This window comes from Leptonychotes weddellii, chromosome 16 (assembly GCF_054177405.1).
Source record: "Leptonychotes weddellii isolate Sample4059 chromosome 16, ASM5417740v2, whole genome shotgun sequence".
Lineage (NCBI taxonomy): Eukaryota > Metazoa > Chordata > Mammalia > Carnivora > Phocidae > Leptonychotes > Leptonychotes weddellii.
This window is the reverse complement of record NC_138384.1, coordinates 37,890,612-37,912,638: the sequence shown is the minus strand read 5'-3', so window position 1 is coordinate 37,912,638 and position 22,027 is coordinate 37,890,612. Positions and strand designations below refer to the sequence as shown.

Below are 22,027 nucleotides of genomic sequence, written 5' to 3'. Positions count from 1 at the left end.
TGCACTGAAGCTCCTCCTTGGGGAAGGGCTAGTCTCCACCTCAGCGAGCCCAAGCTAGGGGCTCTGCAGCTCAAGAGAGACCACTAGCTGACCCTAGAGCATAGCAAGGGCATTGATCAAAGACTAATGATGCCTCCCCCTAACCCTGAGGCAGACTATCCTGCAATGGGCCTGGGATCAGCTCTACTCAGCCAGTCAATGACTCATGTGGGAGCTTTCTTCACTCCAGGGGATGCCCAGATGAACAGCAGACACTGAGGCACTGAAACCAAGAGGCTGGGAGGGACAGAGGGAAGAGGCAAATCACTTTTTCATTTAATAAGCATTTACTGAGGCTCCTTCTGGGCTCCTCTGAGATGAACAATGCTGGGGACTCAACAGTGACAAAGACAACTGCAGGCCCTGCCTCACAGGGCTTAGTCCAGTAGGGGTAGACAGACCTATCTTCAGACAGTGACAGCCTGGTGGATCAAGGTGAGACACCTGGCGATCAAGAGGGCTTTCCAGGGAATTCATAAGGATAACCAAAGGAATACTGAGAAGAGCATTCAAAGGCAAGGGCGTGCGCATAGACAGAAAAGTTTGCAACAGACTAGGGAGTGGGAAGACAGGGATGAAGGGTAGGCAGGCCAGACAATGCCATCTTTGATGCCAGATTTAAGGGCCTGGACTCTGTCCCAAGGGCCCTGGGGAGCCAGGAGAGTTTCAAGCAAGGGAGGAACAGAGTCAGGTTTGGCTTTAGTAAAGACTCCCCTGGCTACCATGCAGTGAGTGTACCAGAGTGGGGAGACAGGCTGGGAGCCCAAGGGAAGATGAAGTAAGAAATCCCTGCAGGTAGCTGGAGCATGGCAGGGCTATAACAAACGGAGGAGGGGGCTGGTGGGAAGGACAATCTAGAGGCTGAGTGGATGGGCCCTCGGGCTGAGAGGCTGGATGGGAAGGAGACACTGAAGGGCGAGGCCCAGGGCTCTGGCTTGAAGAGAGGGTACCCTGAGATGGTGATTGGGAGGAAATGCAGTTTTGGGGAGATACTACAAGTGTGGGACCCAGTGGATGGGAGGGTCTCAGAGGATTTCCAGGGCGAGGTGTCCAGGACACTGTGGGGCCCCAGGTTTGGGGCAAAGAGATGAGGTTGGGGTTAGGGAAAAGAGACAGCCCGTGGTGGTGGTAAGAAGCGTGGGAAGAAGACAGCCAAGGACAGGGATCAGGAAGGGCCCACCACCTCAAACAAGTCCTGGGGCAGGCGTAACAGGGGGATAACACGTACCTCTAGGGTGGATATGGCTTGCTCTTCTTTTGCATCACCTCAGGGCTATAAGAGCGCCTCTCAGAGGAGGGAAGCTACTGCGCAAGCGCAAGCCACTGATGCGCATGCACCCCTGATTCCCGCTCAGACGCCGGAATGCGTGCCTGGGTCACGTGGCAGTTACGTGGTGATCACTGTGGGAGCGCAACGGTAGGTGCAAGGACCCCCTGGGCTGGGGCCTAGGCCCCAGAATCTTCCTAGAGCTTACTGGACCCTCAGGCTAGACCCCGCCCCCAGACCGCCCCCTTCCCTCATACTCCTCCCTCCTTCCCACCCCTGGTGGCCCGCAGACCCTACCCCTTATCAGACTCCGGCTCTCAGCCCACAGACACTGCCCTCAGACCCCCTCCTTCCTCAGTCTCCTCCAGTAGCCCACAGACCCCACCCCAGCACCCAGAGGCTTCCCTGAACCTCAGTCCGTGTCCCCAACCCTCACACCCTGTCTCAGCCCCTGCCCTGACTGTCCTCCTCCCTTCCACCCCGTCGCCCAACCTGGAGACTCTACCCCTTCTCAGGCCAACCCTCAGGCCCCTCTTCCACCAGACCCTTTTCCTAAACCACTAGCCTCCTTTCCTCAGCTCAGATCCTATCCCTGGAGCCCTTACACCCCCTCCCCCAGAGAGAATGCCCTGCCCTCAGACTCCCGTAGACCCCAGACCTGCCGGGCTGTAGCTCTCCCAGATCCCACCCTTTTTCTCATTCAAACACCTAACACCGGAGAGGATTCCTCCTGAGTCCCCTCCCTTTCTCACTCGGCTCTCCAGGACTCCCAGCCAGCTGTTTTTATTACCCCCAGAGGTCCTCTGTTTACTTCCTCCTCCCTCATGAGACACCCCTAGGTGATCCCTGCCCAGGATCTGAGCGAGGCCGGAGCTCACAGATGCCCTCCCTGCGCTCTCGCTTCCCCGTGGAGCTGGGCTCTGTTAGGGATGCAGAAGCCCAGGTGGGACGACTGCATCGCCTGGCTGTGGCCGGGGGCCCAGGCTGGGGCCTCACCCGGCTCCTGCGGAGAGGTGAGGGTTCAGCTCCTGCAGCTTCCTGTGGGGACCAGCTCAAGAGGCCGTGTAGAAGGTGGGACTTCTACACGCTCAACAGTTGTGTACCAGGCGCCTATGGTGTGCCAGCCTCTGTCGTCTATGATGGGGATTTAGGGACGACCTTCTGGGTCATTGTGAATGAAATCTATCATGAGAATTTAAGAGAGTGGTGAAGATGAAGTAGCTACACCAAGAAGCGTGGCTTTATAAGAGCCGGTCATGCAAACCACACCCCCACCCCAGGGTGACAGAGCCCCTAAAAAGGCCTTGAAGTCAAACTGTTAAGTAGCAGCAGTGGGGGAGGGGGACTCAGGGAGAGGGCTGAAGCTTAAGAGGCACCAGCTCCGTCCAGACAGGAAAGGGCCTCTGAAGTAGCGGGTGAATTCTGTTATATTTTGTTCTGTGTGGGATGGGAAGCCATTGGAGTTGTAGGCAGGAAATTAACATCTAATTTACAATTTCCATTTTTCATCGATTTTTCTAAGTCGATTGTGTTTCTGGCCACTTTCTGAATTTAATAGTTGTAGTTTTTGATTCTTTTACAGTTTTTGTTACCCACAGATGGTGACAGTTTGGTCTCAGCCCTTTCAACTCTTAATTCTTTTTTTTCTCGTGTATGGTGTTGGCCAGAACCCCCAAACCCCCAAACCTTGTTGTCGATGGACATCTCTTAACTTGTTCTTGATATTAAAGGGAATTAATCTGTATTTCTGCATTAAGTATTGTGGGTGCTCTTGGGTTTTGGTATATAATTTTTATAAAGTGAGGAAGTTCCTGTTTATTCTTAGTTTTTTGAGGTATTTGCCTCCCTCAGTCATAAGTAAGTATTGAATTTTATTTTTATTTATTTAATTTAGTCTTTCATCACTTACATATACCACCCAGTGCTCATCATAACAAGTGCCCTCCTTAATACCCATCTCCCATTTAGCCCATCCCCCACCCACCTCCCTCCATCAACCCTCTGTTCTCTGTTGTTAAGAGTCTCTTATGGAAGTTTTGAATTTTATCAGGTTCTTTTTCTGTATCTACTAAGCCAAATGTGATTTTTGTTCTTTGATCCATGAATGTGTTTTCCTACATTGATTGATTTTCTTATGTTGAATCGTCCTTGATTTCTGGGAATAAATCAATTGGATAATCCCTTTTAGTCTATTTAGGAGGTTAGCATATATGATCATTAATGGAATTGAAATATTTCATTTTTGGTTCTGGAAACTTACCAGGCTTTGGAATTAAGGTCATACTAGCCTCATAAAAGGAGGCTTGCCCTCTCTCTCTTTCTCTCTCTTTTTTTTTTTTGCTTTTGGAACAACTTGTATAAGATTATTTATACATGAAATGAAATGATCACCATTGTAATGATTATCTATATCATGCAGTGATTTGTGTTTTAAGAAGATCCTTCTGCAGGGCAAGACAAATGCAGAAAATCATTTAGGATGCCATTGCAAAAGACAGTGGGCTACTGGATAAAATAGGATGCAGTAATTGTGATATTCAGATGTTCCTAAAGGACCACATTTGGAGAGATTTTGTGACAGAGACCAAGCTGGGTTGGGCCAAGCACATGATTGATTTTAGCCATGTCTGCCTAAGACATAGGAGTGCAAGGACAAAGACACCATGCATTTGCCCTCAGTAGGGAGATAGGCCAGGGCCTAGAGGAAGAAGAATTCAGGATAATGGGTATGGAGAGGAGGGGATAGGAAGGGGATCTGAGCAGAATGAGGAGGGGGGAAGAGATTGGCATAAGTGGAGGTGCAGAGGAGATTGCTACTTGGATTCGGCTCTTAGAAGCAGTATGCAAAAATAAACCTGAGAGATTTCCTGATAAAATCCAAAGAGTTTGCTTTTCTTGAAGAATTGGATGCTGGCCACATGGGATCTGTATAGACACACTGAAGGAGAGCTGGGTGGAGGCTGCCTGCCTTGGACAGTGCACAAGGCTCCTGTCAGCTGAGGTCCCTGAGAAGTCCACTTCCCCCCGGCCCCTGGGTACCTTTGTGTGATTTTGACACTTCTGGGGTGGCAGATGGGTGGCAGCATAGCAGGTGGACGTCACCCCTTGTTGCAACTCTGTCGACTTATTAATGGTGAGCACTGTGTTGAGACAGATTCTGAGCAGAGTCCCCAGTGGTTGGAGGGTGGGGGTTCCAGGACATACAGATAGAATCTGGAGTTGAGGGTCACCCAGGCAAGGAGGGACTGCGGGGACTGGGAATTGGCTGAGGCGTTGCATAGCAGCCCCCGGGACCTCTGCCTCTGGAGTAAAGGGCAGGGATAGTCCTAAGCCTTGCTGCCCCTCAGTTGTCCAGGTGGATGGTGAGAACTCTGCTGGGCAGACGGGGCTCTTCCTCTCGGCGCTGCTGGGCCACAGCTCTGCCGTGCAGCTCTTGCTGACCTTTGGCGCCAACCCCAACCAGTGAGTGGACCGATGGCGGTGCCCCCACGTTTCAGGGGTATGGGTCAGAACCCCAGAGAGCCTGAGAGCCAGGGCTTTCCTCCCCAGAGACCACTCCCTCATGACACCTTTCCATCCTGACGACCCTTCTGTGCCCAGTGAGCTTCCGCCTTGTTCTCTGCATTAACCCCTCCTTGTCCTCCAGGAACTATTCCCATTCTCCTGGTTACTGTTATGCTCACAATGAGACTCTCACCTCTCAAAGACCCCACTGTGTCCCCAAGTGACCCCTCCTGTCCCGATGTCCACCTCCCATGTTCACCGTGACTCCTCTCATCCCTCAGTGCTCCCATCCTGCCACCCCTTGTCCCTGTTCCGCCCCTTTCCTAATACATTCCTGTCCTCATTGTTCCGATGCAGCCGCTGCCTCGATGGCAGCACACCTGTGCACGCAGGCGCCTTCTCGGGCCGCAGCCTGGTGATGCTGCACCTGCTACAGGCGGGGGGTGACCTGCGTTTGCATGACCAGCAGGGTCGCACGCCTCGGGACTGGGCAGAGCAGGGTGGTGCCAAGCAGAGCTGGGAGGTGAGCAGTGGCCCAGGTGGGGTGGGGGCATATAGAGCCGGCACCCCCACCTGCCTCACTGCACACGTCCCCCGTCCAGGTGCTGGAGCTGTTAGAGCTATGCCGAGCCCACATATCGGTACTAGTGCATGGCGGTGAGTTGGCAGCCAATGCATCCCTGGGCCAGTTGCAGGCCAGCTCTAGACACAGCCCGTGTGGCTCTCTGTCCTTGCCGCGGCTGGTGCATGCGGACAGGTAACTACCCACATCCTGAAGCCCAGTCACCCACCACCCCCAGCTGCCCTAGACTTACCCCTGGCCTTCCCTTTGATCCAGGGCGCCGAGGCCGGAGCACATCAGAAGACCCTCCCAAATCCCAGCCTTGGGGTTTGGCCAGGTAAGCGGGAGAGGTTGGGGGAGCAGGGAACACCCCTGTCCGCTTTGTGCCTCATAGTCCCACTCCCCATCCCCAGCTGAGCAGCCTGTGGCCACTGGGGCTGGTAACAGGCATACCCCTCGCGGACCCCAAGGAGCTGCTGCCAGCCCAGGGCGAGCCTGACCGCACCTACGAGAGCAGCTCCCACACCCTCATGGCCAAGTGAGAGAGAGCCCCTCCCACACCCCCTGCCTAGCTGTCCAGCAGAGTCTGGGAGGTGTCCAGCTCTCCTCCTTCCCTCATAGGAAGACCCCCCCCCCTTTCAGACCTGTGCTCTTTCCCCCTCCCTGTTCTCTAGCCTCCTGTGGAGGGGCCACCCCGTGACAGCTCGGCAGCTGAAGGCACCCGGAACTCAGCCAGATGTGCTGTTAGCTGACCTTCAGCACTGCAGGTACACCACCCCCAGCCTGGCCCCCAGGCTGGCCCAGTCCCACAGACCAGTCTCCCGCCTGCCCTCTGGACTCAAGTGTCTCATAAACAGGAGGCCAGGGAGTTTGGCGGTGGCCACGGTTACGGTCTTCACCTCTGGGCCAGCACCTGGCATGGAGCCCTCTTACTGGAGTGACCACCCCTCCCCCCTGCTGTAAAGTGGGTCCCAGGGCTGTGTGCTGTGTATTACAGGCCACAGAGGGGTGGCTGGCGTAGAGAGGGGTACCCCAGGTGGGGTACGAATTGGATGCTGGCCCTGTGAGCCAGGTCTCAGTTTCTCCTCTGTCTGGTGGCTGGTGCAGATCGTCAACCCCTGGCACGTGCTGATCTGTGCCCAGGAGCAGCCCCCACCAAGCAGGTAGGGGCCTCCTTGTGAGTGGCCTGCTCTCCTCCCGCCCAGCACCCTGCACCACCCCAACCTGTTGCTGCTGATGGCACTGAGCCCCTCGGCCGACCTGTCGGGGCTGTGCCTTCTCTTCGAACCCGTGTGGCTGGGCTCCCTGCATGTGGTGCTGCACCCACGCGGGCCGAGGCCGGCAGGACCCTGCACTGTGCCGGGCCTGCTGCCCGGCCACCTGCTGCTGCAGGTGCTGGAGGCCCTGCTGTTCCTGCAGGCCCGCTGGTGCGCTCATGGCGGCCTTAGCTCTCATGCGGTGCAGCTGGTGCGGCCAGGCCTGGCCAAGGTGGGCAGCCTGGAGCACGGCCGCCCCCTGCACCGACGCTGGCTGCAGCCCAGGTGAGTGCCCGCCTCCCCTGCTGCCCCTGTATCCCTGCCCAGTGGCCGCTGGCTCACCAGCGCCCCCTTCCCCGGCCTCCATAGGCCACAGCAGGGCTGCTCCCGGGGAGGCCCAGGCCCGGGGCTGCCCCCGCCTCCTGAACTGTACCCATGGCTGCCACTTGAGCTCATCTGCGGGGACATGCCTGCTGCCACCTCAGATCTCTACAGCTTTTGCATCCTGGCCCAGGAGGTGTTCACCGGTCAGTGAGTGATCCTACACCCTGCCCCACCGAGGTCGCCCTTCGGGTTGGGTCCGCCAGTCATGCTTCCTTACAGGAGAGCTGCCCTGGGCTGGGAGAAAGGGGCCTGAGGTGAAGGCTAAATTGGAGGCAGGTGAGAGCCCGGCCCTGGATCCCCTGGTGCCTGCCCCCTACCAGGCCCTGGTTCAGGCTGGGCTGGGCCTAGGGCCCGCCGACCGCTGGGGCAGCCTGCAGAACACTCGATACCTGCTGCGGGAGGCCATGGCCCAGGTATGGGACGGGTTGGCCGGGTGGTGGTAGCCATGGAGCCTTAGGCAGGACCCATGTCACACACTCAGCCTCCTTTCCACAGGACCCAGCTCCTGAGGTGAGCTCCCCGATGCACTGGAGTGCACAGTGCCCCGTGTCTCAGGGTTTCCTACCAGGTTAGAGGGCACGGAAGGGGTCGTAGCCAGTGTTAAGCGCAGCTCTCCTCCCCCCATTCCAACCAACTGGTCTGTCCCCCCAGAGACACTGTACTGTGAGGTGGCTCCCAGAGCCAAGTCTGCACTCAGGCCTGTGCCCCCTGTGATGTCCCTAGGCCCTTCCCCATGCCAGGTAGGAGCCAGAGCAGGGACATGGAGGACCAAGGGAGCTGCGGGCCACCGGAGGGACAGGAGTGGGGATGGCAGGAGCCAGAGCAGGGATCTGGGGGACCAAGGGAGCCCATGCCACCTCCTGCCATTGTGTCTGCAGGCCCTGAAGACTCTCGAGGTCACAGGCCGCAGCAGAGTCCAGAGGGCCACAGCCTGGGACTCCGGCAGCAGCTTGACTCTAGGCAGCAGACCGAGTCCCGGCCCCAGCCTCTACCCAGGCTCCAGCCCCGCAGACCGGGTCAGCCTGCACCGCTGCCTGGAGCCCAGCTCGACAGTATGGATCCCCCCAGGGCCCTGCGCGACCGGACCGTCCGTTTGTTAAACTGTGACCCCTCACCCCAGTTGTCACCAACCCCAGTTTCCCTGGCTGCCTCTCCTTTGACCAGGGACCCCCCCAACTGTCCTCTCACTGACCCGTGCCCCCTGGCCAACCCGACTTCCCCCAGGGCCCTGCCCTGCACAACAGACTTCAGGACTCAGCCTCCCTGCTGGGGATCCAGGGTTCTGTGGAGCAGTTGGAGAGGAGCTCAGCCAAGATGCCAGCCCTGCAGGGGCTGCAGCAGCACACACACGGCCGCCCTGCTGGACCCCCCACCCTCTGAGCCCACCCCCTGCCTGCTGACCCACAGCGAGGCCTCTCACACCCTGGAGGCTGCTGGCAGGGAAGGCCACGAGGGTGGGTGAAACAGAGGACCCCGAGCCTATCTCCTGCCCCGCCCCCGCTCCCAGGCCCATCCTGAGCTCCATGGCTACTGGCTGGCAGCTCCAGCCTTTTTCCTCTACAGGAGCCCAGTCCCGAGCTGATCAGAGGAGGTCTCTTCTCCAGCCTGCAGAAGTAAGAAATGGGCCCTGCTGCCCACCCCCCCCACCCCCCATCCCTTCCTCATCCCTGCAGTGACCCTGGCTCCACCCCTATTCCACTACTCCCCAGGATGGACCTGCTGGAGGAGATCATAGCAGAGCTGCAAGGTGGACAACTCGGAGACAAGTCCAGCCTCGACGCAGCTCCTGACACCGATCCTTAGAGTACCCGTGACTGCCTCTCTGCAGACACCGCCCCTCAGAGCCTCCCAGCAGTGACTTCCCACGCAGCACTTGCTGAAATGATAAAGTGATAAAGTATCCCATCTGTCTCTGCCTCTTTGTTCCCTGAGTCTGGCCCCAGCATGATACTAGCACCTGTGTTTTCACCGTTTTTATTCATTAATTTTGTCAGATGGTTTAGTGGGGGGTGTGGGGGGAGATGGGCAGGAGCTGTTCCCCAACCCCCTGTGCACAGGTCAGGACAAGCTGGGGGCTCCTGGAGGGAGAGGCAAGACAGGGTGTCAGCCTAGCCCTCAGATTTGTGCGAGAGCCCCCGGGACGGGAGGATGGTGGGGGGATGGGTATGCCCTTCGGCCCAGGGTAGGGAAGCCATAACAGGTTAGGGACCCACATCAGAAACAAGTTACAAAGTTAGAAACCTGGGGTAGGGGTCAGGAGCTCAAGAAAATACAAAACAAGGGATTAGATGGGGCCAAGATCAGTGAGGGCAAAGGGAAGGGAGGAAGGTCTGTCTCCCAGCTGTGGCTCAGCAGTAGCTTCGGGTCTGACCCTCAGAGTGGAGGGACCAGCTGGGAGTGGGGTAGGGGGGTGGGGGACCAGCCCCCTCCCTTCCTTGCCCCCCATTCCTGTACAAGGACCCTCGGTGGTGCTCGCCCCCCCTCCCGTAGGCCGGTGGGGCTGCCCTGTACAGCAGGAGAGGCTCTGGAGGGCCCCAGGGCGTAGGCACCCTGTGAGGGGTGTGGGGGCCCCAGGGGGCCCGCTGTTTCTGGGGTAGGCGGGGGGCTGGGGGGCCAGGATCTGAACGGCTCCGGGGGTGAGCAGGAGGGGAGGAGGAGCTGGAAGAGGCAGGTGAGGGGCCCCGGGGCCCCAGAGCTAGATTAACATAGAGGGGCTCGGGCCGGGTAGGGCGCCTGGCGGGATGCTGGGGGGCTGAGTAGCCAAGGTGGTCATGGGGAAAGCAAGAAGGGGGTGGTGGGTAGCTGAGCAGGAAGTCGGGGGACCTGTGGAGTGGTGGCGATTGGCCAAGCAGGCCATATGAGGCATTGAGCCTATCTGGGGGCATAGAGCGAAAGGGACTCCAGGACCTAGTGGGGCCAGAGTAAGGGGTTCCCTCACCTGTCTCGATTTCATAGTACAGGTTCTCTCCCCTGTCAAGTGGTGCAGGGGGACCTAAGGGGCTCCTCCAGACTGGGGCTGGGGAGCTGGGCTGGAAGGATGGGGAACCCAGGGGGTACAAGCCTGGTTTGGGGACCCCAAGGAAGGGTGGCAGGCACTCCCGAGGGGCTGAAGAGAAGAAGCCGGGAGTAGGAACCTGTGGGGGGACAGAATACAGGAACTGAGCTGCCATCTCTGGCTCATCCCCACACCCTCTGAACCCCCCCCCACCTCTCCTGAGCTGGGCACTGACCTGGGCAGGGCCTCTGAGTCCCCTCCTTGAGGTCCCTGGGGGCCGCTGGCTCCTCACCAGGCTCCCGTCACTTTGTTGCCTTGGCAGGGAGGGTGGGGGTCCAGGAACCCAGGCACCTGGGTGGCCTAGGGAGTTGGGGGCCGGCCCAACCCCTGAGGTCCCTGGGGGCTCACCGCTCACCTCCAGCGACAGTGAGTGGTGGAAAGGGGAGTGGGGAGCAGAAGGGGTGCTCCCATGCTCCTGTTGGTTCTGTCTCTGGGCCACCTGCTGAGCCCGCTCAGCCAGGGCCAGGGCCATGAGGCGTGCTGGGTTCTTGGGGGGTGGGGGTGGGGCCCCCCCAGGGCGCAGGAGGGACAGGGGTGGGGGCAGCAGCGGTGAATCCATACCAGGACCTACAGAGAGAGGAACGGGAAGAGGAGTCAGCCAGGTCTTGGGTGCAGCTTCAGGGTCTATAAGGTCATGGGGTAGGCTGAGCAGGACTCACCAGGCTGGCCTTGGGCTCCCCGGGGAACAGGCAGCGCCAGCTTGCTGCAGATCTCCTGTTGGCAGGTGTCACTCAGCTGGGCCTCGGCTCCACGCAGCAGCAAGGGGATGAGATGGGGCCGTAGGCCCGGGCTGGGGCTGAGGGCCGGCGTTGGGGTGACTGAGGCAGGCGTTCCCCCGGCCCCCAGCAGCTCCAGGACAGCAGGTGGCACTGATACAGCCAGGGGCTCTGAGATGTCCAGGGCAGTGGGCGAGGCAGGGCTGGCGGCCCCTCGGGGTGAGAGGGCCTGGGGGGTCACCCTGGGTGGGAAGGCGGAGGCAGGGGCTGGGGGTGCCGGGCTGGCGGGGGGTGCCGGGTCCCCTGGTGTGGGGCTGCTGCAGCGAAATGTAAGGGGATCGAAGTCGAGCCCCCGGAGCCCCTCCAGGCAGCGGGGTGGGCTGAAGTCCAGCTCGTCACCATCATCTAGCCAGGCTGAGGTTCGGTGTGAGGGGGAACCAGAGAGTGCCCCCAGCCCAGCTGCTGAGGATCCAGAGGACGAGGACTCCGAAGAGGAGGAGGATTCGGAGGAGGAGGAGGACGAGGACAGGCTCTCGCAGGAGCCAGCAGGTGCCGGGCCCACAGGGAAAGCGTCACTGCTGGAGTGGGGTCGCCGGAGCCTATGCAGCCTCTGGAGGCCTGGAAGGGGGGGCAGTTAGGCGTGAGGGGCCGGAACTTTACATACGCGTACAGCAGTAAGGGTGGGTTAGGCTGGGCAAGTTACACGAAGAGGCACTTCTCTGGATAGAGTCACAGTGGCTGTAAATCCAGGGATTTGCTGTCCAGACTCACAGTGAGAAAGGAAAGATGAGAATCATTCTACACCCAAAGGCAAGACTGACGTCTGACAACCACACGGCTGGTGAGCAGGAGACCAGCGGGACCTCCCAGGCTCTCACTATTGGGAGTGCAGATTAGGGCGACAGTTTTTTGGAAAGCGACCCGGCCTTGTCACGTAAGGTTGACCGTGAGCATGGCCTACAGCGCGCCCCTCGGCTCCTGGGTGCTTGGAGTGCTCTCCAGAGTGTGGGTGCGCAGGGAGTGCTCACCAGAGCCCCCAAGCCCCTCGGGGGTAGGACAGACAAGTGACTCTGGATGGGAGAGCCACACATGGATACCAGAGAGCAGCCAAGAGGAACGAGCCTGAGCTACTCTCAGCCGCGTGGGTGGCAGTGAGCGGAAAGTCAGGTTCCACATCCAGCACCACCCCCCACCCTTTCTTAGGAGACCTTTAAAGTTTCAAAACAGCTAGGACTGTGCCATATGTTATTTATGCAGAGGCCTGTAGGTGGTAAACCTTAGAGCAAGGGGATGCTACCCGTCAACTCTAGGGGACTCCTCTGGTGGGCAGGCAGCAGACAGGGAGAGGGGAGGAGCTTGCAGGAAGGGAGTGGGGTCTTTTAGTTCTGGCCAGTGGGTTCACGGATGTTCGTTTTATTATTTAGATTTCTTTTCAAAAGGAACGAATAAAAGCCTGAAAGGACCCTGCCTGGACCAATGATCACAGTACATCATGAACCAAGGGTGATGCTTTATCTAACACATCGATGGTACCTCGTGTCCAGATTAGGAACTAAAAAACAAAACAAACAACCCCAACCCCGCAAATCTGAAATACATTTAGAGGCCACCTCAGGGCCGCCAGCCCTCCCAGCCGCACCGGGGCCCAGGCATGAGCCACCCAGCGCTCACCAGCCCCGCTGGCCTGTGATGACAGAGACTCCTCACTTTTGGCAGATCTCAGTGTGACTGTGTCAGGTCGGCCGCCTGCAGGGAGAGGCGGACCGGTCAAGGGCACTCCAAAGTGCCTCCCCCCCCAGCCCCAGCCCCCACTCCCTGCCGCCTCTGACCTGAAGGTGGCGGTGGGGCACGGGTGCCCCCCAGCCAGGGTAGAGGCTTCTTCCGGGGGATGCTGGGGCCCCGGCCCAGTGCAAAGAACGTCTTCCAACTGCTTCCCCCTGGCTTTCGCTGTTTCTCGCCTCTCTCCCCTTTCCTCCTAGGGTTTGCGTGAGACACAGGAGGCAGTCTGAGGATCTGGGGCCTCCAGGCTGGCCCTGTGCTCCCCCAGCATCCCACTCACCTTTCCACAGGGGAAGCCGGGGCCTTGGGAGTGGTGGGCTCGGTGGGAGTCCCCAGCCGGCCCTGGGTCCGAGCCTGGGCTTCCTCCAGCGTCAGCAGGCGAGTGGAGGGGCCGCTGCCCGCAAGGGACTTGGGCCTGGGGAGGAGGCAGCGGCCTAGGGAGTTGGGAAAGGGGGCAGCTGTCAGCTCGGGGGGGCCGCTCAAGGCCACAGGCAAAGCCAAGCGCTACAGCCCAAGCCCCGGCCCCGCAGCGTGCCCACCCGGGCTGGCAAGGCAGGGGGCCAGGGCGGATCAGGCGGGAATGGGTGGGCAGCAGGCAGGTGAGGAGGAGGAGTGAGGCAGAACGAGCTGATGAGGAGGCAGCTCCCGGCAGCCAGCGAGGGCAGCGGCTCTGGCTTCAGTTACCTCGGGCCAGAGGGCCCTCCGACGTGCTGAATCCTGATTGGGCTGGGGTCCGGGGTAGGGCGGGGAGTCTGGGTGGGGCCGGGGCGGGGTCAAGTCTGGGGACCTCCCACCTCCTCCCTGGTGGACCCATGGCCCCAAGAGCCCCCAGGAGCTACAAGGGGTGAAGGAAGAACGATGTCCGGGCCAAGAAGTGGGGATCCTGAGCGTAGGAGCTGAAATGAGAAGGGGGGGGAGGGGTGGGAGAGGCCGGGGCGGGGTCCTCAAGGAGCCAGGAGGGAGGTCCAGCTTCAGTGGGGTAGGGATAGGGCTGGGAGCCCACCTGCCCTCCCACTGCAGCCCTAACAATGAGGGGGCAGTAGCCAGGATATCAGGGGGTGGGATGGGCATACCTGCAGGGTCGAGGCCAGCAGAAGTGAAGGTGTCGCTAAACAGGACATCCACGTGGGTGAGCAGGAATTCCACCACCACGGACTGCACCCGTACCTCCCTGAAGGCTGCTGCCCCACCCAGCCCCACAGACTCCAGTTCCATGGACCTGGATGGGAGGAGGGGGAGGGAGGCCAGGTGCTTTGAGCCCCAGCTGGTGTGTTCCAGCTAGGCACGATGGGGAACACCTTTGACCTTACCAAAGTGATCACATCCAGAATTGGGTTCTCAACCTTTCCCCAAGCCCCCTCCCTCCCTGCCTTCCCCATCTCAGTCAATGCTCAGGCCAGACACCTCCAGGTGTTGTTCCTGACCCCTCTCTTTCCCTCACACCTAAATCCTGTCTCTCAGCAATCCCCGTCTGCTCCACCCACAGAAATCTCTCCAGATTCTAAACTCTTCTCCCCCACTGTCCCCACCGTGGCGCAGCCTCCATCCTCCCACTCACAGACATCACAGCAGCTCCTCCCTGGGCTCCCTGTCTGTCCTGCCCCCTGCAGTCTGCTCCCGGCCACAACCAGATGGAGTCTGTGATGCCCGGTCAGGGCCCTGCTGGCTCAGAGCCCTCCCCTGGCTGCACCTCTCTCCTGGCAGAAACGAAGTCATCACCATGACCCACGACCTGTAAGTCACTCCTCTGGCTGGTCCCCTGTCACCTCTCTGACGTCATCATCGCCTCCCCCTCAACCGTTCACCCACTTGCTCACTCGCTCCAGCCACACCGGCCTCCCTGCTGGTCCTCCAGCACAGCAGGCGCCTTTCCAGCCTCCAGACATTGGCACTTGGCGTTCCCTCGGCCTGGTCTGCTCCTCCCCAGATATCCACATGGGTCCCCCCCTCACCTCCTGCACATCTTGACTCAAATGTTACCTCCTCAATGGAGTCTTCCCCACCCACTTTCTTTAAAATTGTCAGCTTCCTTCTCTCTCTTTTTTTTTTTCTTTGTCCTAATAGTTCTTATATCCCCCATCTCATGGACCACCTATTTTATTTAGGACAGAGAGCTCTCCGGTCTCGGTCACCATCAAATCCTCTGGGGCTCACACTGCTACTGGCCTTAGGAAGACTTCCTATGGAAGCCTCCCCTGCCGCTCTAAAAATTTCAAAATGCCATGACCCCGTGCATCTCCCTTCCCTGCTTTGTAGTCTTTCTCCTTAGGACTCATCACCATCAGACCATAGTCTCTCTTTTTCTTGTCGATAGCTCATTGTCCCTCTCCCCCATGAAAATGTGAGCCCGGCAGCACAGGATCCTGCTCATTACCGGGTCCCGGTGCTGAGAACAAGAGCTGGCACCCAGGGGGTCCTTAAGAAATATGTGTTGAATGAAATGAATCAGAGGACAAAAGTTGGGTGGGTGGGCTCTGGGTGGGCGGTGTGGGGCAGACTTGAGGCCCAGCCTGAGGAAGGGAGCTGAGGGCGGCAGGCCGGCGAGCCGCCAGCTTACCGGAGCAGGTTGGGCGCCCAGACAATGGCCAGGTTGCGGGCATGCATGCTGGTGTTGGCACTGTGTCTCGCCATGCGGGCCAGGTGCCTCAGCAGGTACTCCAGGGTCCTGGGGGTGGGAGAGGAGGAGGACACCTGAGCCTCAGCTCCCTTGGGACCCCACCACAGGCCTGCCCCGCCCCTTTTGGCTTACCTGTAGTGAGGCGGGGGCAGCTGCTGGATGACGTCGTGGACTCGCACCAGGCGCTCCTCCTCCCCGGGCACCGACATGGCTTCCTGAGATGATGCACAGGTGTGACAGGGGCTGGGCCGAGGCATCCGGCTCCCTCCGACCTTGCCAGCTCCCTTACTCACACTGAACTTCCCATAGAGCTGGTACGTGAGCAAGGGATTCGGCAGCTCCCGGAAGTAGAGCTTGCAGAGGGAGGACACGCTGTGGATGTCCTGCAGGAAGGCGGGGCCGGACAGTTCAGGGATCCTCTCGCTGTCGAACTCATGCCTGAGGCCACCGGGTCCAGGAGAAGAAAGATCAGGTCAGAGCTGACCCACCTGGCCATGTTCTTCCTCCACTTCCCAAAGCGTCCACACACGGATGCAACCCTCTTCCCGTGCTGGGCTCTTCAGAGGCAGAACCTTACGGAACCCCCCAACAACTCTGTGTGCCCCAGTGAGCATGCCCCATTTTACAGGGGAGGACACTGAGGCTCAGGTGGGAGATGCTCCTGCTTGCGGCTACCCGAGGCCATCTGAATACAGAGCATGACCACACACGTTCCTTCTACGAAGTTGTCATTCTGGCTTCAAGAGGTCACTGGAAGATGTGGCCAAAATCCCAGCAGCCCCTGCTCAAAACTCTCTGATGGTGTCCCCCTGCTCTCGTGTGACCTCGTGCCTTGTCTCTCAGAGCCCCAGGCTCCACACTGTCACCTCACACCTGTTAGCCCCAGTGCTCATGCCTCCCTGCTCCCCACCTTAGACTGTTCTTCATGCTGTGCCTCCTCAGCTCAGACCCTCCCGTGGTTACCCCCTTACTCTGAGTAAAAGGAAAATCCTAGCAGTATCCGAAAGGCCCGTTTGCTTCTGGGACATGAACTCCTGCTGCCTTCCCCTTGCACTAACTGTCCCACCATGGTGAAAGCTCATCCCAGGATGTCCACACAGCCGGCAGCCTCACCTCCTCCAGAGCAGGCTCTCCCCCAGGCGGCCTTCCCTGCCCACCTTATTTAAAACTGCAATTCCCTCCCCAACTTATTATGATCCTCCTTACCCCATTCTATAGTTCTCCATAGCACTTGTCACCTACTGGTACTCTCTCATTTCCTTGTTTGTCTCTTCTTCCAGCATGCGAGCCCCATGAGGGCAGGAATCTCTGTGTTCCCAGTGCCTAGTGCGTGGCATGTGGCTGGTGCTCAATGAAGGTTGATCTCTTTGCTTCCAATGCTTATTCTGCTCTGGCCTTTCAGGCCTCAGCTTGGGTGTCACTTCCTCAAAAAAACCCTCCCTGCCCCCAGCCCCGCCTAACTGCCGCCCCCACCCAGATAACTCTGTCCCCTGCACATGGCACAGGGCCTGGGATAGAGATGATGCTCAGTAAGTCTTTGCGGAAGGAAGGGCTTGGTGGAGGGCCCTCACCGTAGCCTCTGGATGTTGGATGACACTCCTGAGAGCCGGTAGATTCCATCCACCACCCCGTGGGCCTCAATAAACTCAGAGCAGCAGCGAAGTACCTGGGGCACTGGGAGAAAGCAGGGGCTCAGGTCTGGGCAGGCTGCAAGAGGGTGGGAGGAGTGGGCGGGGCAGGTGGACATGAGGCCTCACCATCCTGGCCTGAATTGCTGAGGTGCTCTCCAAGGTCACAGCCAAACACCCTCTGCCGCAGGATGCCCCGCTGCCGCAGCCGCTGCCGAGAAGGGCGGGAGCGCATGAAGGTTCGGAGGAGGCCAGCCAGCTTCCCACGTGGCCGGGGCACAGCTGGGGGAGTAAAGGCAAGCCATAGAAGGTCAGTGCAGCCACTGGTCTTATGGGGGGGTGGGGTGGGCAGGGGCCTGGTCTCTTGTTCCCATTACCTGAGGTCAGAGAGGAGACACCCTGGGGCGTTGGGACACCGCATGGGGGACCATCGGCATCTGTGGCGTGAACAATGGGTGGAAAGAATGGATGACAGGCAAAGGATGCAGGGAGGCCTCCCCATTTTGCCCCCTGGCACTTACCCCCCTTTAGTCCTGGACCAGGCCGCTCTGTGAACAGTTCCACACACTCACTGGGGAAGAAACCGACCTGAGGAGGGTTTGGGGTCAGTGAGTGGGCCACCCTAGCTGGCACGATGCCCTGGCCTGCCCGTCCACCCAAGCAAGGTTCACCTGGAAGCCTCGTTTGCCCCGCCACCAGCTCCGATCCTCAGTGGGTGGCATGTCGATCACGGAGACAATGTCTCCCACCTGGGAGCAGGAAGGTAATTGGAGGGAGGGTCAGAAGGGACAGAGGAAGTGGGGAGCCCCGCTGGAGTCTGCTTCCCCCCAGCCTCACCTCGAAGGACAGCTCATCTGGTGCCTGGGCTGTGTACCGTTTGATCACGTGCGCAGCGGCCACTGCGGGGATGTTAAGGGAAGCCTCCTCACTGAGGAGCAGTCGCCGGCCGTGGTTGTCCAGCTGAGATGGGGAGAGGCCAGAAGGAGGGGATAATAAAGGCAGAGAGCGTTCCTCTATGCCCAGTAGAGGCCACTGCCTGTCCCCTACCTAAGAGCCTCAGTCAGTCAGAGCTATTGGTCAAACACCGCAATTCTTGCCCAACAAAGCCCCTCCTTCCCTCTCATGTCCCAGGACACCCCTGTACCCTCACCCTCCAGAGCAGACACTGCACATTTGCTATCTGAAAACCTACTGGTTTGAGCCACTGTGGGCCAGGTGTTCTAGGAGTTACAGTCAAACCCATTTCTAACTGATATATCTTGAAATCCTCACATGCCCACAGTCCGATGCCTGCTCACACACACACACACACGCACACACGCACTCGTTCTCTCTCACAGGCATGTGCCCACACAGACCCTGAAATACCAGAGCCTCCTCCACTCTGGCTTGTTTCTTCCCTGTGCCCACACACACTCTCGGACTGGTTCTCGCTCCTCAGACAGCCCTCGTTCACTCCCAACTCCAAGCCCCCCTTCCCGGGCCCACCTCCATCCAGGTGAGCACAGGCCCGCAGTTGAGGTTACTGTCCACCAGGCCTGACAGGGTCTCCAGGTATTGCAGCAGCAGTGGTACCAGCATCTAGGGGCAGGTTGTCGGGGGGGGGGGCTTTTGTGAGGGGACCGTGGGAGAGTTCGCTGCCCTCTTATACTGCCCTAGCTCACCTCTGGGCAGGGCTGAAATTCAGCCTGAATGCATGGGTGCTTCTCCACTGGTAAGCACTGAAATATATCCATATCAATTAGTAAGCGGGCCATGCCGAGCTCCTGTGTGCCCCCATTGGTCTGGGCCATGCTGACTCTCCCACCGAATCCCCTGGAACGCCTCATGCTCCTAAAACTGAAAGGAGCCTCCCTGCTGCAGTTTCATTCTGGGCCTCTCCATTCCGACTGGTTGGAACCTGGGCCATACCAGTGTTTAAATATTTCACTATCCTCTCTCTTTTTTTTTTTTTTTTTAAGATTTTATTTATTTATTTGACAGAGAGAGAAAGCACAAGCAGGGGGAGCTGCAGGCAGAGGGAGAGGGAGAAGCAGGCTTCCTGCTGAGCAGAGAACCCGATATGGGGCTCGATCCCAGAACCCTGGGATCATGACCTGAGTCGAAATCAGATTCTTAACCGACTGAGCCACCCAGGCGCCCCTCACTATCCTCTCTTGATGGCTTCACACATTGCTCATGAGGACACATCATACGTGAGGTGGGGGCTGAGACAATAAGCAGTTTACCTGGGCAGCCCTGGCACCCTCTGGGGGTGGGGGAAGCTCTGGGAGGCAGGAGAACCTCCTGTCAAATATGCACCGGTGTAGGTGGGCATCCAGGGATCGGAAGTCATCATAACTTCGGAGAACTGGCCAGGAACGGCCCTGTGGGATCAGGAGGGACAGAAAGGAGCAGTAGTCCCGTTACACTGAGCTGAGAACCATGAAGACCCGTCTGTCAGGCCAGATGAGGAGAGGGGTGGCCTCACCTGACAGGTCACCTGCACCCCAAACACCAGCTCATTCTCTCCAGAGAAGCTGGGGCCTTCACGCTCTGGAGACAGCAGGAGCTGTAGAGGGAAACAAAGGCCTGGGTTAAGGGCCTCACTTTTGTTCCAGTCCTGACCTTTCCAGGTTGGCACTATCTAGAGATGGATCTGTGTCCCCTGCCTGGGCCTCCCTAAGGATGTCAGTCAGAGTACAGGGTCCTGGCAGAGCAGACACCTAACAAAAAGTTAGGTGAATGGATAAAGAAAGGAAGGGATGAATGAATGAACCGTTCTCCCCTTCCACCCTGCAGCTCCTGCCACCGACCGCTCAGCTATCCCTGAGATAGGTTTCAGGGGTACAGCGGCTGATACTGCTTCAGGGTTGGGTAAGATCGCACGCTCCCACCTGGGTGCAAAGCCCTCCTACCTGAATATGGCCAAAGTCAACATTCTCGTAATGGAAATGGGCACAGTCAGCCAGCCGAGGGAAGGGACCTCGAGGAGCCGAGAGCCTGGGGGACAGGTAACACATCACTGGTGGCTCCTGTGTTTGGCCCCCCTCCTAAGCTGAGCCTCACCCTCACCTCTCACCTTTTCCCAGGCTTCCCCTTCACACTGGGCCCCCCAGTGTGGGGCAAGGGCTGCACCGAGCCCTCCCCTGGGCCATCCAGGCTGTCAGTGCTGCGAGCCTGTAGAGCAGAAAGAAGAATCAGAGGCCTCCAGAGATGGGAGCCGAGAGACAACGGGAGCATTGTGATCTGTGAGCCTGGGCCCAGAGGCCCGAATTGCTCCACAGGCCGCCCTAAGCATGGAGCAGAAGGGGGGCGGGGGGGGGCGGGCGGGTGACGGCAACTAAGGGTAGGCCTGCTTCTTCGTGTGTGGTCTGGGGTAGGGGGCTGGAAGAGCAGAGACTGAAGGTGAGGCAGGGAGGGCACACGCTGGTACCACCTCTCCCTGTTTAAAGCCCTCCTTTAACCCCTGCAGAGTGTAGTCATCTCCCCTATGTGCCTCTCCACACCTTTTATTGATGTCTGGACAATCAGAGCTCCCATCTTACCAAACTTCCTGCTTCCAACCTCTCCCCTCCTGCTAGCTTCTTCACAGCAAGCGCCAGTATAATTTTCAAACTACACATATCTGCCTGTCTCTCCACAGATCATAGACCTTCAATGGCTCCCTGTTATCTTCAAGATAAAGTCTGAATTCTCAGGTCTGTTTACCTCTCCAGCCCCATCTTCCCCCCACGGCCTCCACTCTCAAGAGCTCTCAAACTTCTAAGAGTCCAAAAAAAGCACCATCTTCTCATTTCCTCCTAGGCCTTTGCAAAGGTTCCCTCTGCATGGAACACTCTTCCCCCTCCTTTCAGTAGGTTCCCTCCTCCTCATCCCTCAGGTCTCATCTCTCTCATTCCCTCCTCTTGGAAGTTCTCCCTGACCTGGGCTGTGTCAGCCTCCTCTTCTAGACTCCTCTATCACCTGAGGTTCTCCCAATCCCAGCCCTGAGCACTCAGATATCACTGGTGACAAGTCCCTCTCCCCCAGTGGACTGTGACTGCCCCAGGATCAGGGACCCAGCACAGAGCTGGGCACAGAATTGATGCTCCTCACAGGTGAGGTTGTGCCTGATTCTTCTCTGGGTCCCAATGCCCTGTCACACAGCAGGAGCCCCGTAAAATCTGATGAATAAAATAACCAGCTGCCAGATCGGGACTTCCCAGGCTGGGCTCTAGCCTCTCCCTCCTTTGTATCCCTGCAACCTCAGGTTCATGCTTGGGTCTCACCCTCGGTTCTGTCCCTCTCCAGCCCATGAAGCTCCCCAAGGCAGGACGGGAGGTGAATCTCTTTGCGTCTGGAACATGGGGTCTGCCAGGAGGTATCAGGGAATGTCTGTTAAGTGAGCGAATGAGGGAATGAATGGATGAATGAGCAGGAGCAGCATGGTGGGGAAGGGAGATGGTGGGGAGGGAGGGTGAGGACAAGAAGATGGAGAAGGACCCAAGGATCTAGTGAGAGGTACACTGCTGGCTTGGGGTTGGGGTGGAGTAAGAAGAGGGGAGACGCTGGAGAGGCTGAGGTTCAGGCTGATGGGGGGGGTGGGAAGGGTTGATTGAGAGGGAGCAGAACGGAGTGAGAATGAGAAGAAAAGGGTCAGGCTGAGGATGGAGCCGGGTGGGGGTGGGGCTCAAGAACGCGAAAGGGGCTGGTGGTAGGAGGGGGAGGGGGCTAGCCAGGGAGGGGTGGAGATTGGGAGAAGATGGGAGGATGGCTGTGGGATGGGGGCTGGCGAAGGGCCCAGGAAGCTTCAGCAGGTCCCTGGGTGCGGGGGACACTTGGGGGTGCGGGTCCTTCCCGGGACTAGCCCATCCCCCCCAAGCCTGGGTCCTCGGCCACTGTCACCTCCATCCAGGGCTTGGAAGGGGATGCACACTGAGGGGGCGGGGCCGGGGTAAGGGCTCGGGCCCAAGACCCGGCCGGGGGACGAGAGGGACCTGGACGAGGGGTGAGGGGCGGCGCAGGCCGCGGGCTCGGGCGGGGCCGGGGGCGGGGCGCGCGGGGCGGGGCCGCGCGCGGACAGACTGACACGCGGACGGACTGACGGCCGCGTGGGCCCCTCACCACCATGGTAGCGTAGCCTCCTCAGGAGCCGGCAGCGCTCGATCCTTCGCTCGTCGTCCTCGTCGCCGCTGCCGCCGCCATGGCGACACAAAGGGGAGGGCGCGAGCCGCGCGCGGGCGGCTGCAGGCCCCGCCC

At 59.1% G+C, this 22,027-nt stretch overlaps 3 protein-coding genes across 7 annotated transcripts; 2 read left to right on the top strand and 1 right to left on the bottom strand.

Annotated features, from left to right (window-relative positions):
* The first annotated feature begins 83 nt into the window (after positions 1-83).
* LOC102738505 (inactive serine/threonine-protein kinase TEX14-like) lies at positions 84-7,004 on the top strand. Of its 3 annotated transcripts, none has more exons than XM_006742863.3 (9): positions 84-1,456; positions 2,146-2,319; positions 4,654-4,768; positions 5,168-5,333; positions 5,413-5,567; positions 5,649-5,709; positions 5,786-5,910; positions 6,047-6,139; positions 6,578-7,004. In XM_006742863.3, exons 2-9 carry the CDS (start codon positions 2,187-2,189, stop codon positions 6,915-6,917), a joined length of 1,188 nt encoding a protein of 395 aa, XP_006742926.2. In that variant the 5' UTR covers positions 84-1,456; positions 2,146-2,186; the 3' UTR covers positions 6,918-7,004. The 3 variants fall into 3 exon arrangements, with proteins under 3 accessions (XP_006742926.2, XP_030894441.2, XP_081662912.1); XM_031038581.2 differs by having other exon boundaries at positions 2,136-2,319; XM_081806786.1 differs by having other exon boundaries at positions 2,136-2,319; positions 6,480-6,758.
* On the top strand, positions 6,843-8,912 carry LOC102733400 (uncharacterized). The gene is made up of 7 exons (XM_081806787.1): positions 6,843-6,913; positions 6,998-7,155; positions 7,232-7,425; positions 7,508-7,580; positions 7,664-8,064; positions 8,576-8,625; positions 8,722-8,912. The coding sequence occupies exons 2-7, from the start codon at positions 7,095-7,097 to the stop codon at positions 8,813-8,815; spliced, it is 873 nt and encodes a 290-aa protein (XP_081662913.1). The 5' UTR covers positions 6,843-6,913; positions 6,998-7,094; the 3' UTR covers positions 8,816-8,912.
* A 58-nt stretch (positions 8,913-8,970) lies between these two features.
* ARHGAP33 (Rho GTPase activating protein 33) lies at positions 8,971-22,027 on the bottom strand. 3 transcript variants are annotated; one of them, XM_031038559.2, is made up of 23 exons: positions 21,893-22,027; positions 21,058-21,163; positions 19,869-19,966; positions 19,705-19,789; positions 19,278-19,358; positions 19,036-19,173; positions 18,296-18,388; positions 17,645-17,767; positions 17,479-17,556; positions 17,329-17,395; positions 17,185-17,244; positions 16,937-17,089; positions 16,751-16,853; positions 15,473-15,617; positions 15,312-15,394; positions 15,120-15,227; positions 13,636-13,781; positions 12,843-12,996; positions 12,613-12,758; positions 12,455-12,529; positions 10,727-11,401; positions 10,243-10,634; positions 8,971-10,146 (listed from the first exon to the last, which is right to left on the bottom strand). In XM_031038559.2, the coding sequence occupies exons 2-23, from the start codon at positions 21,082-21,084 to the stop codon at positions 9,361-9,363; spliced, it is 3,816 nt and encodes a 1,271-aa protein (XP_030894419.1). In that variant the 5' UTR covers positions 21,085-21,163; positions 21,893-22,027; the 3' UTR covers positions 8,971-9,360. The 3 variants fall into 3 exon arrangements, with proteins under 3 accessions (XP_030894419.1, XP_030894418.1, XP_006742907.2); XM_031038558.2 differs by having other exon boundaries at positions 8,971-10,634; XM_006742844.3 differs by lacking the exon at positions 21,058-21,163 and having other exon boundaries at positions 8,971-10,634.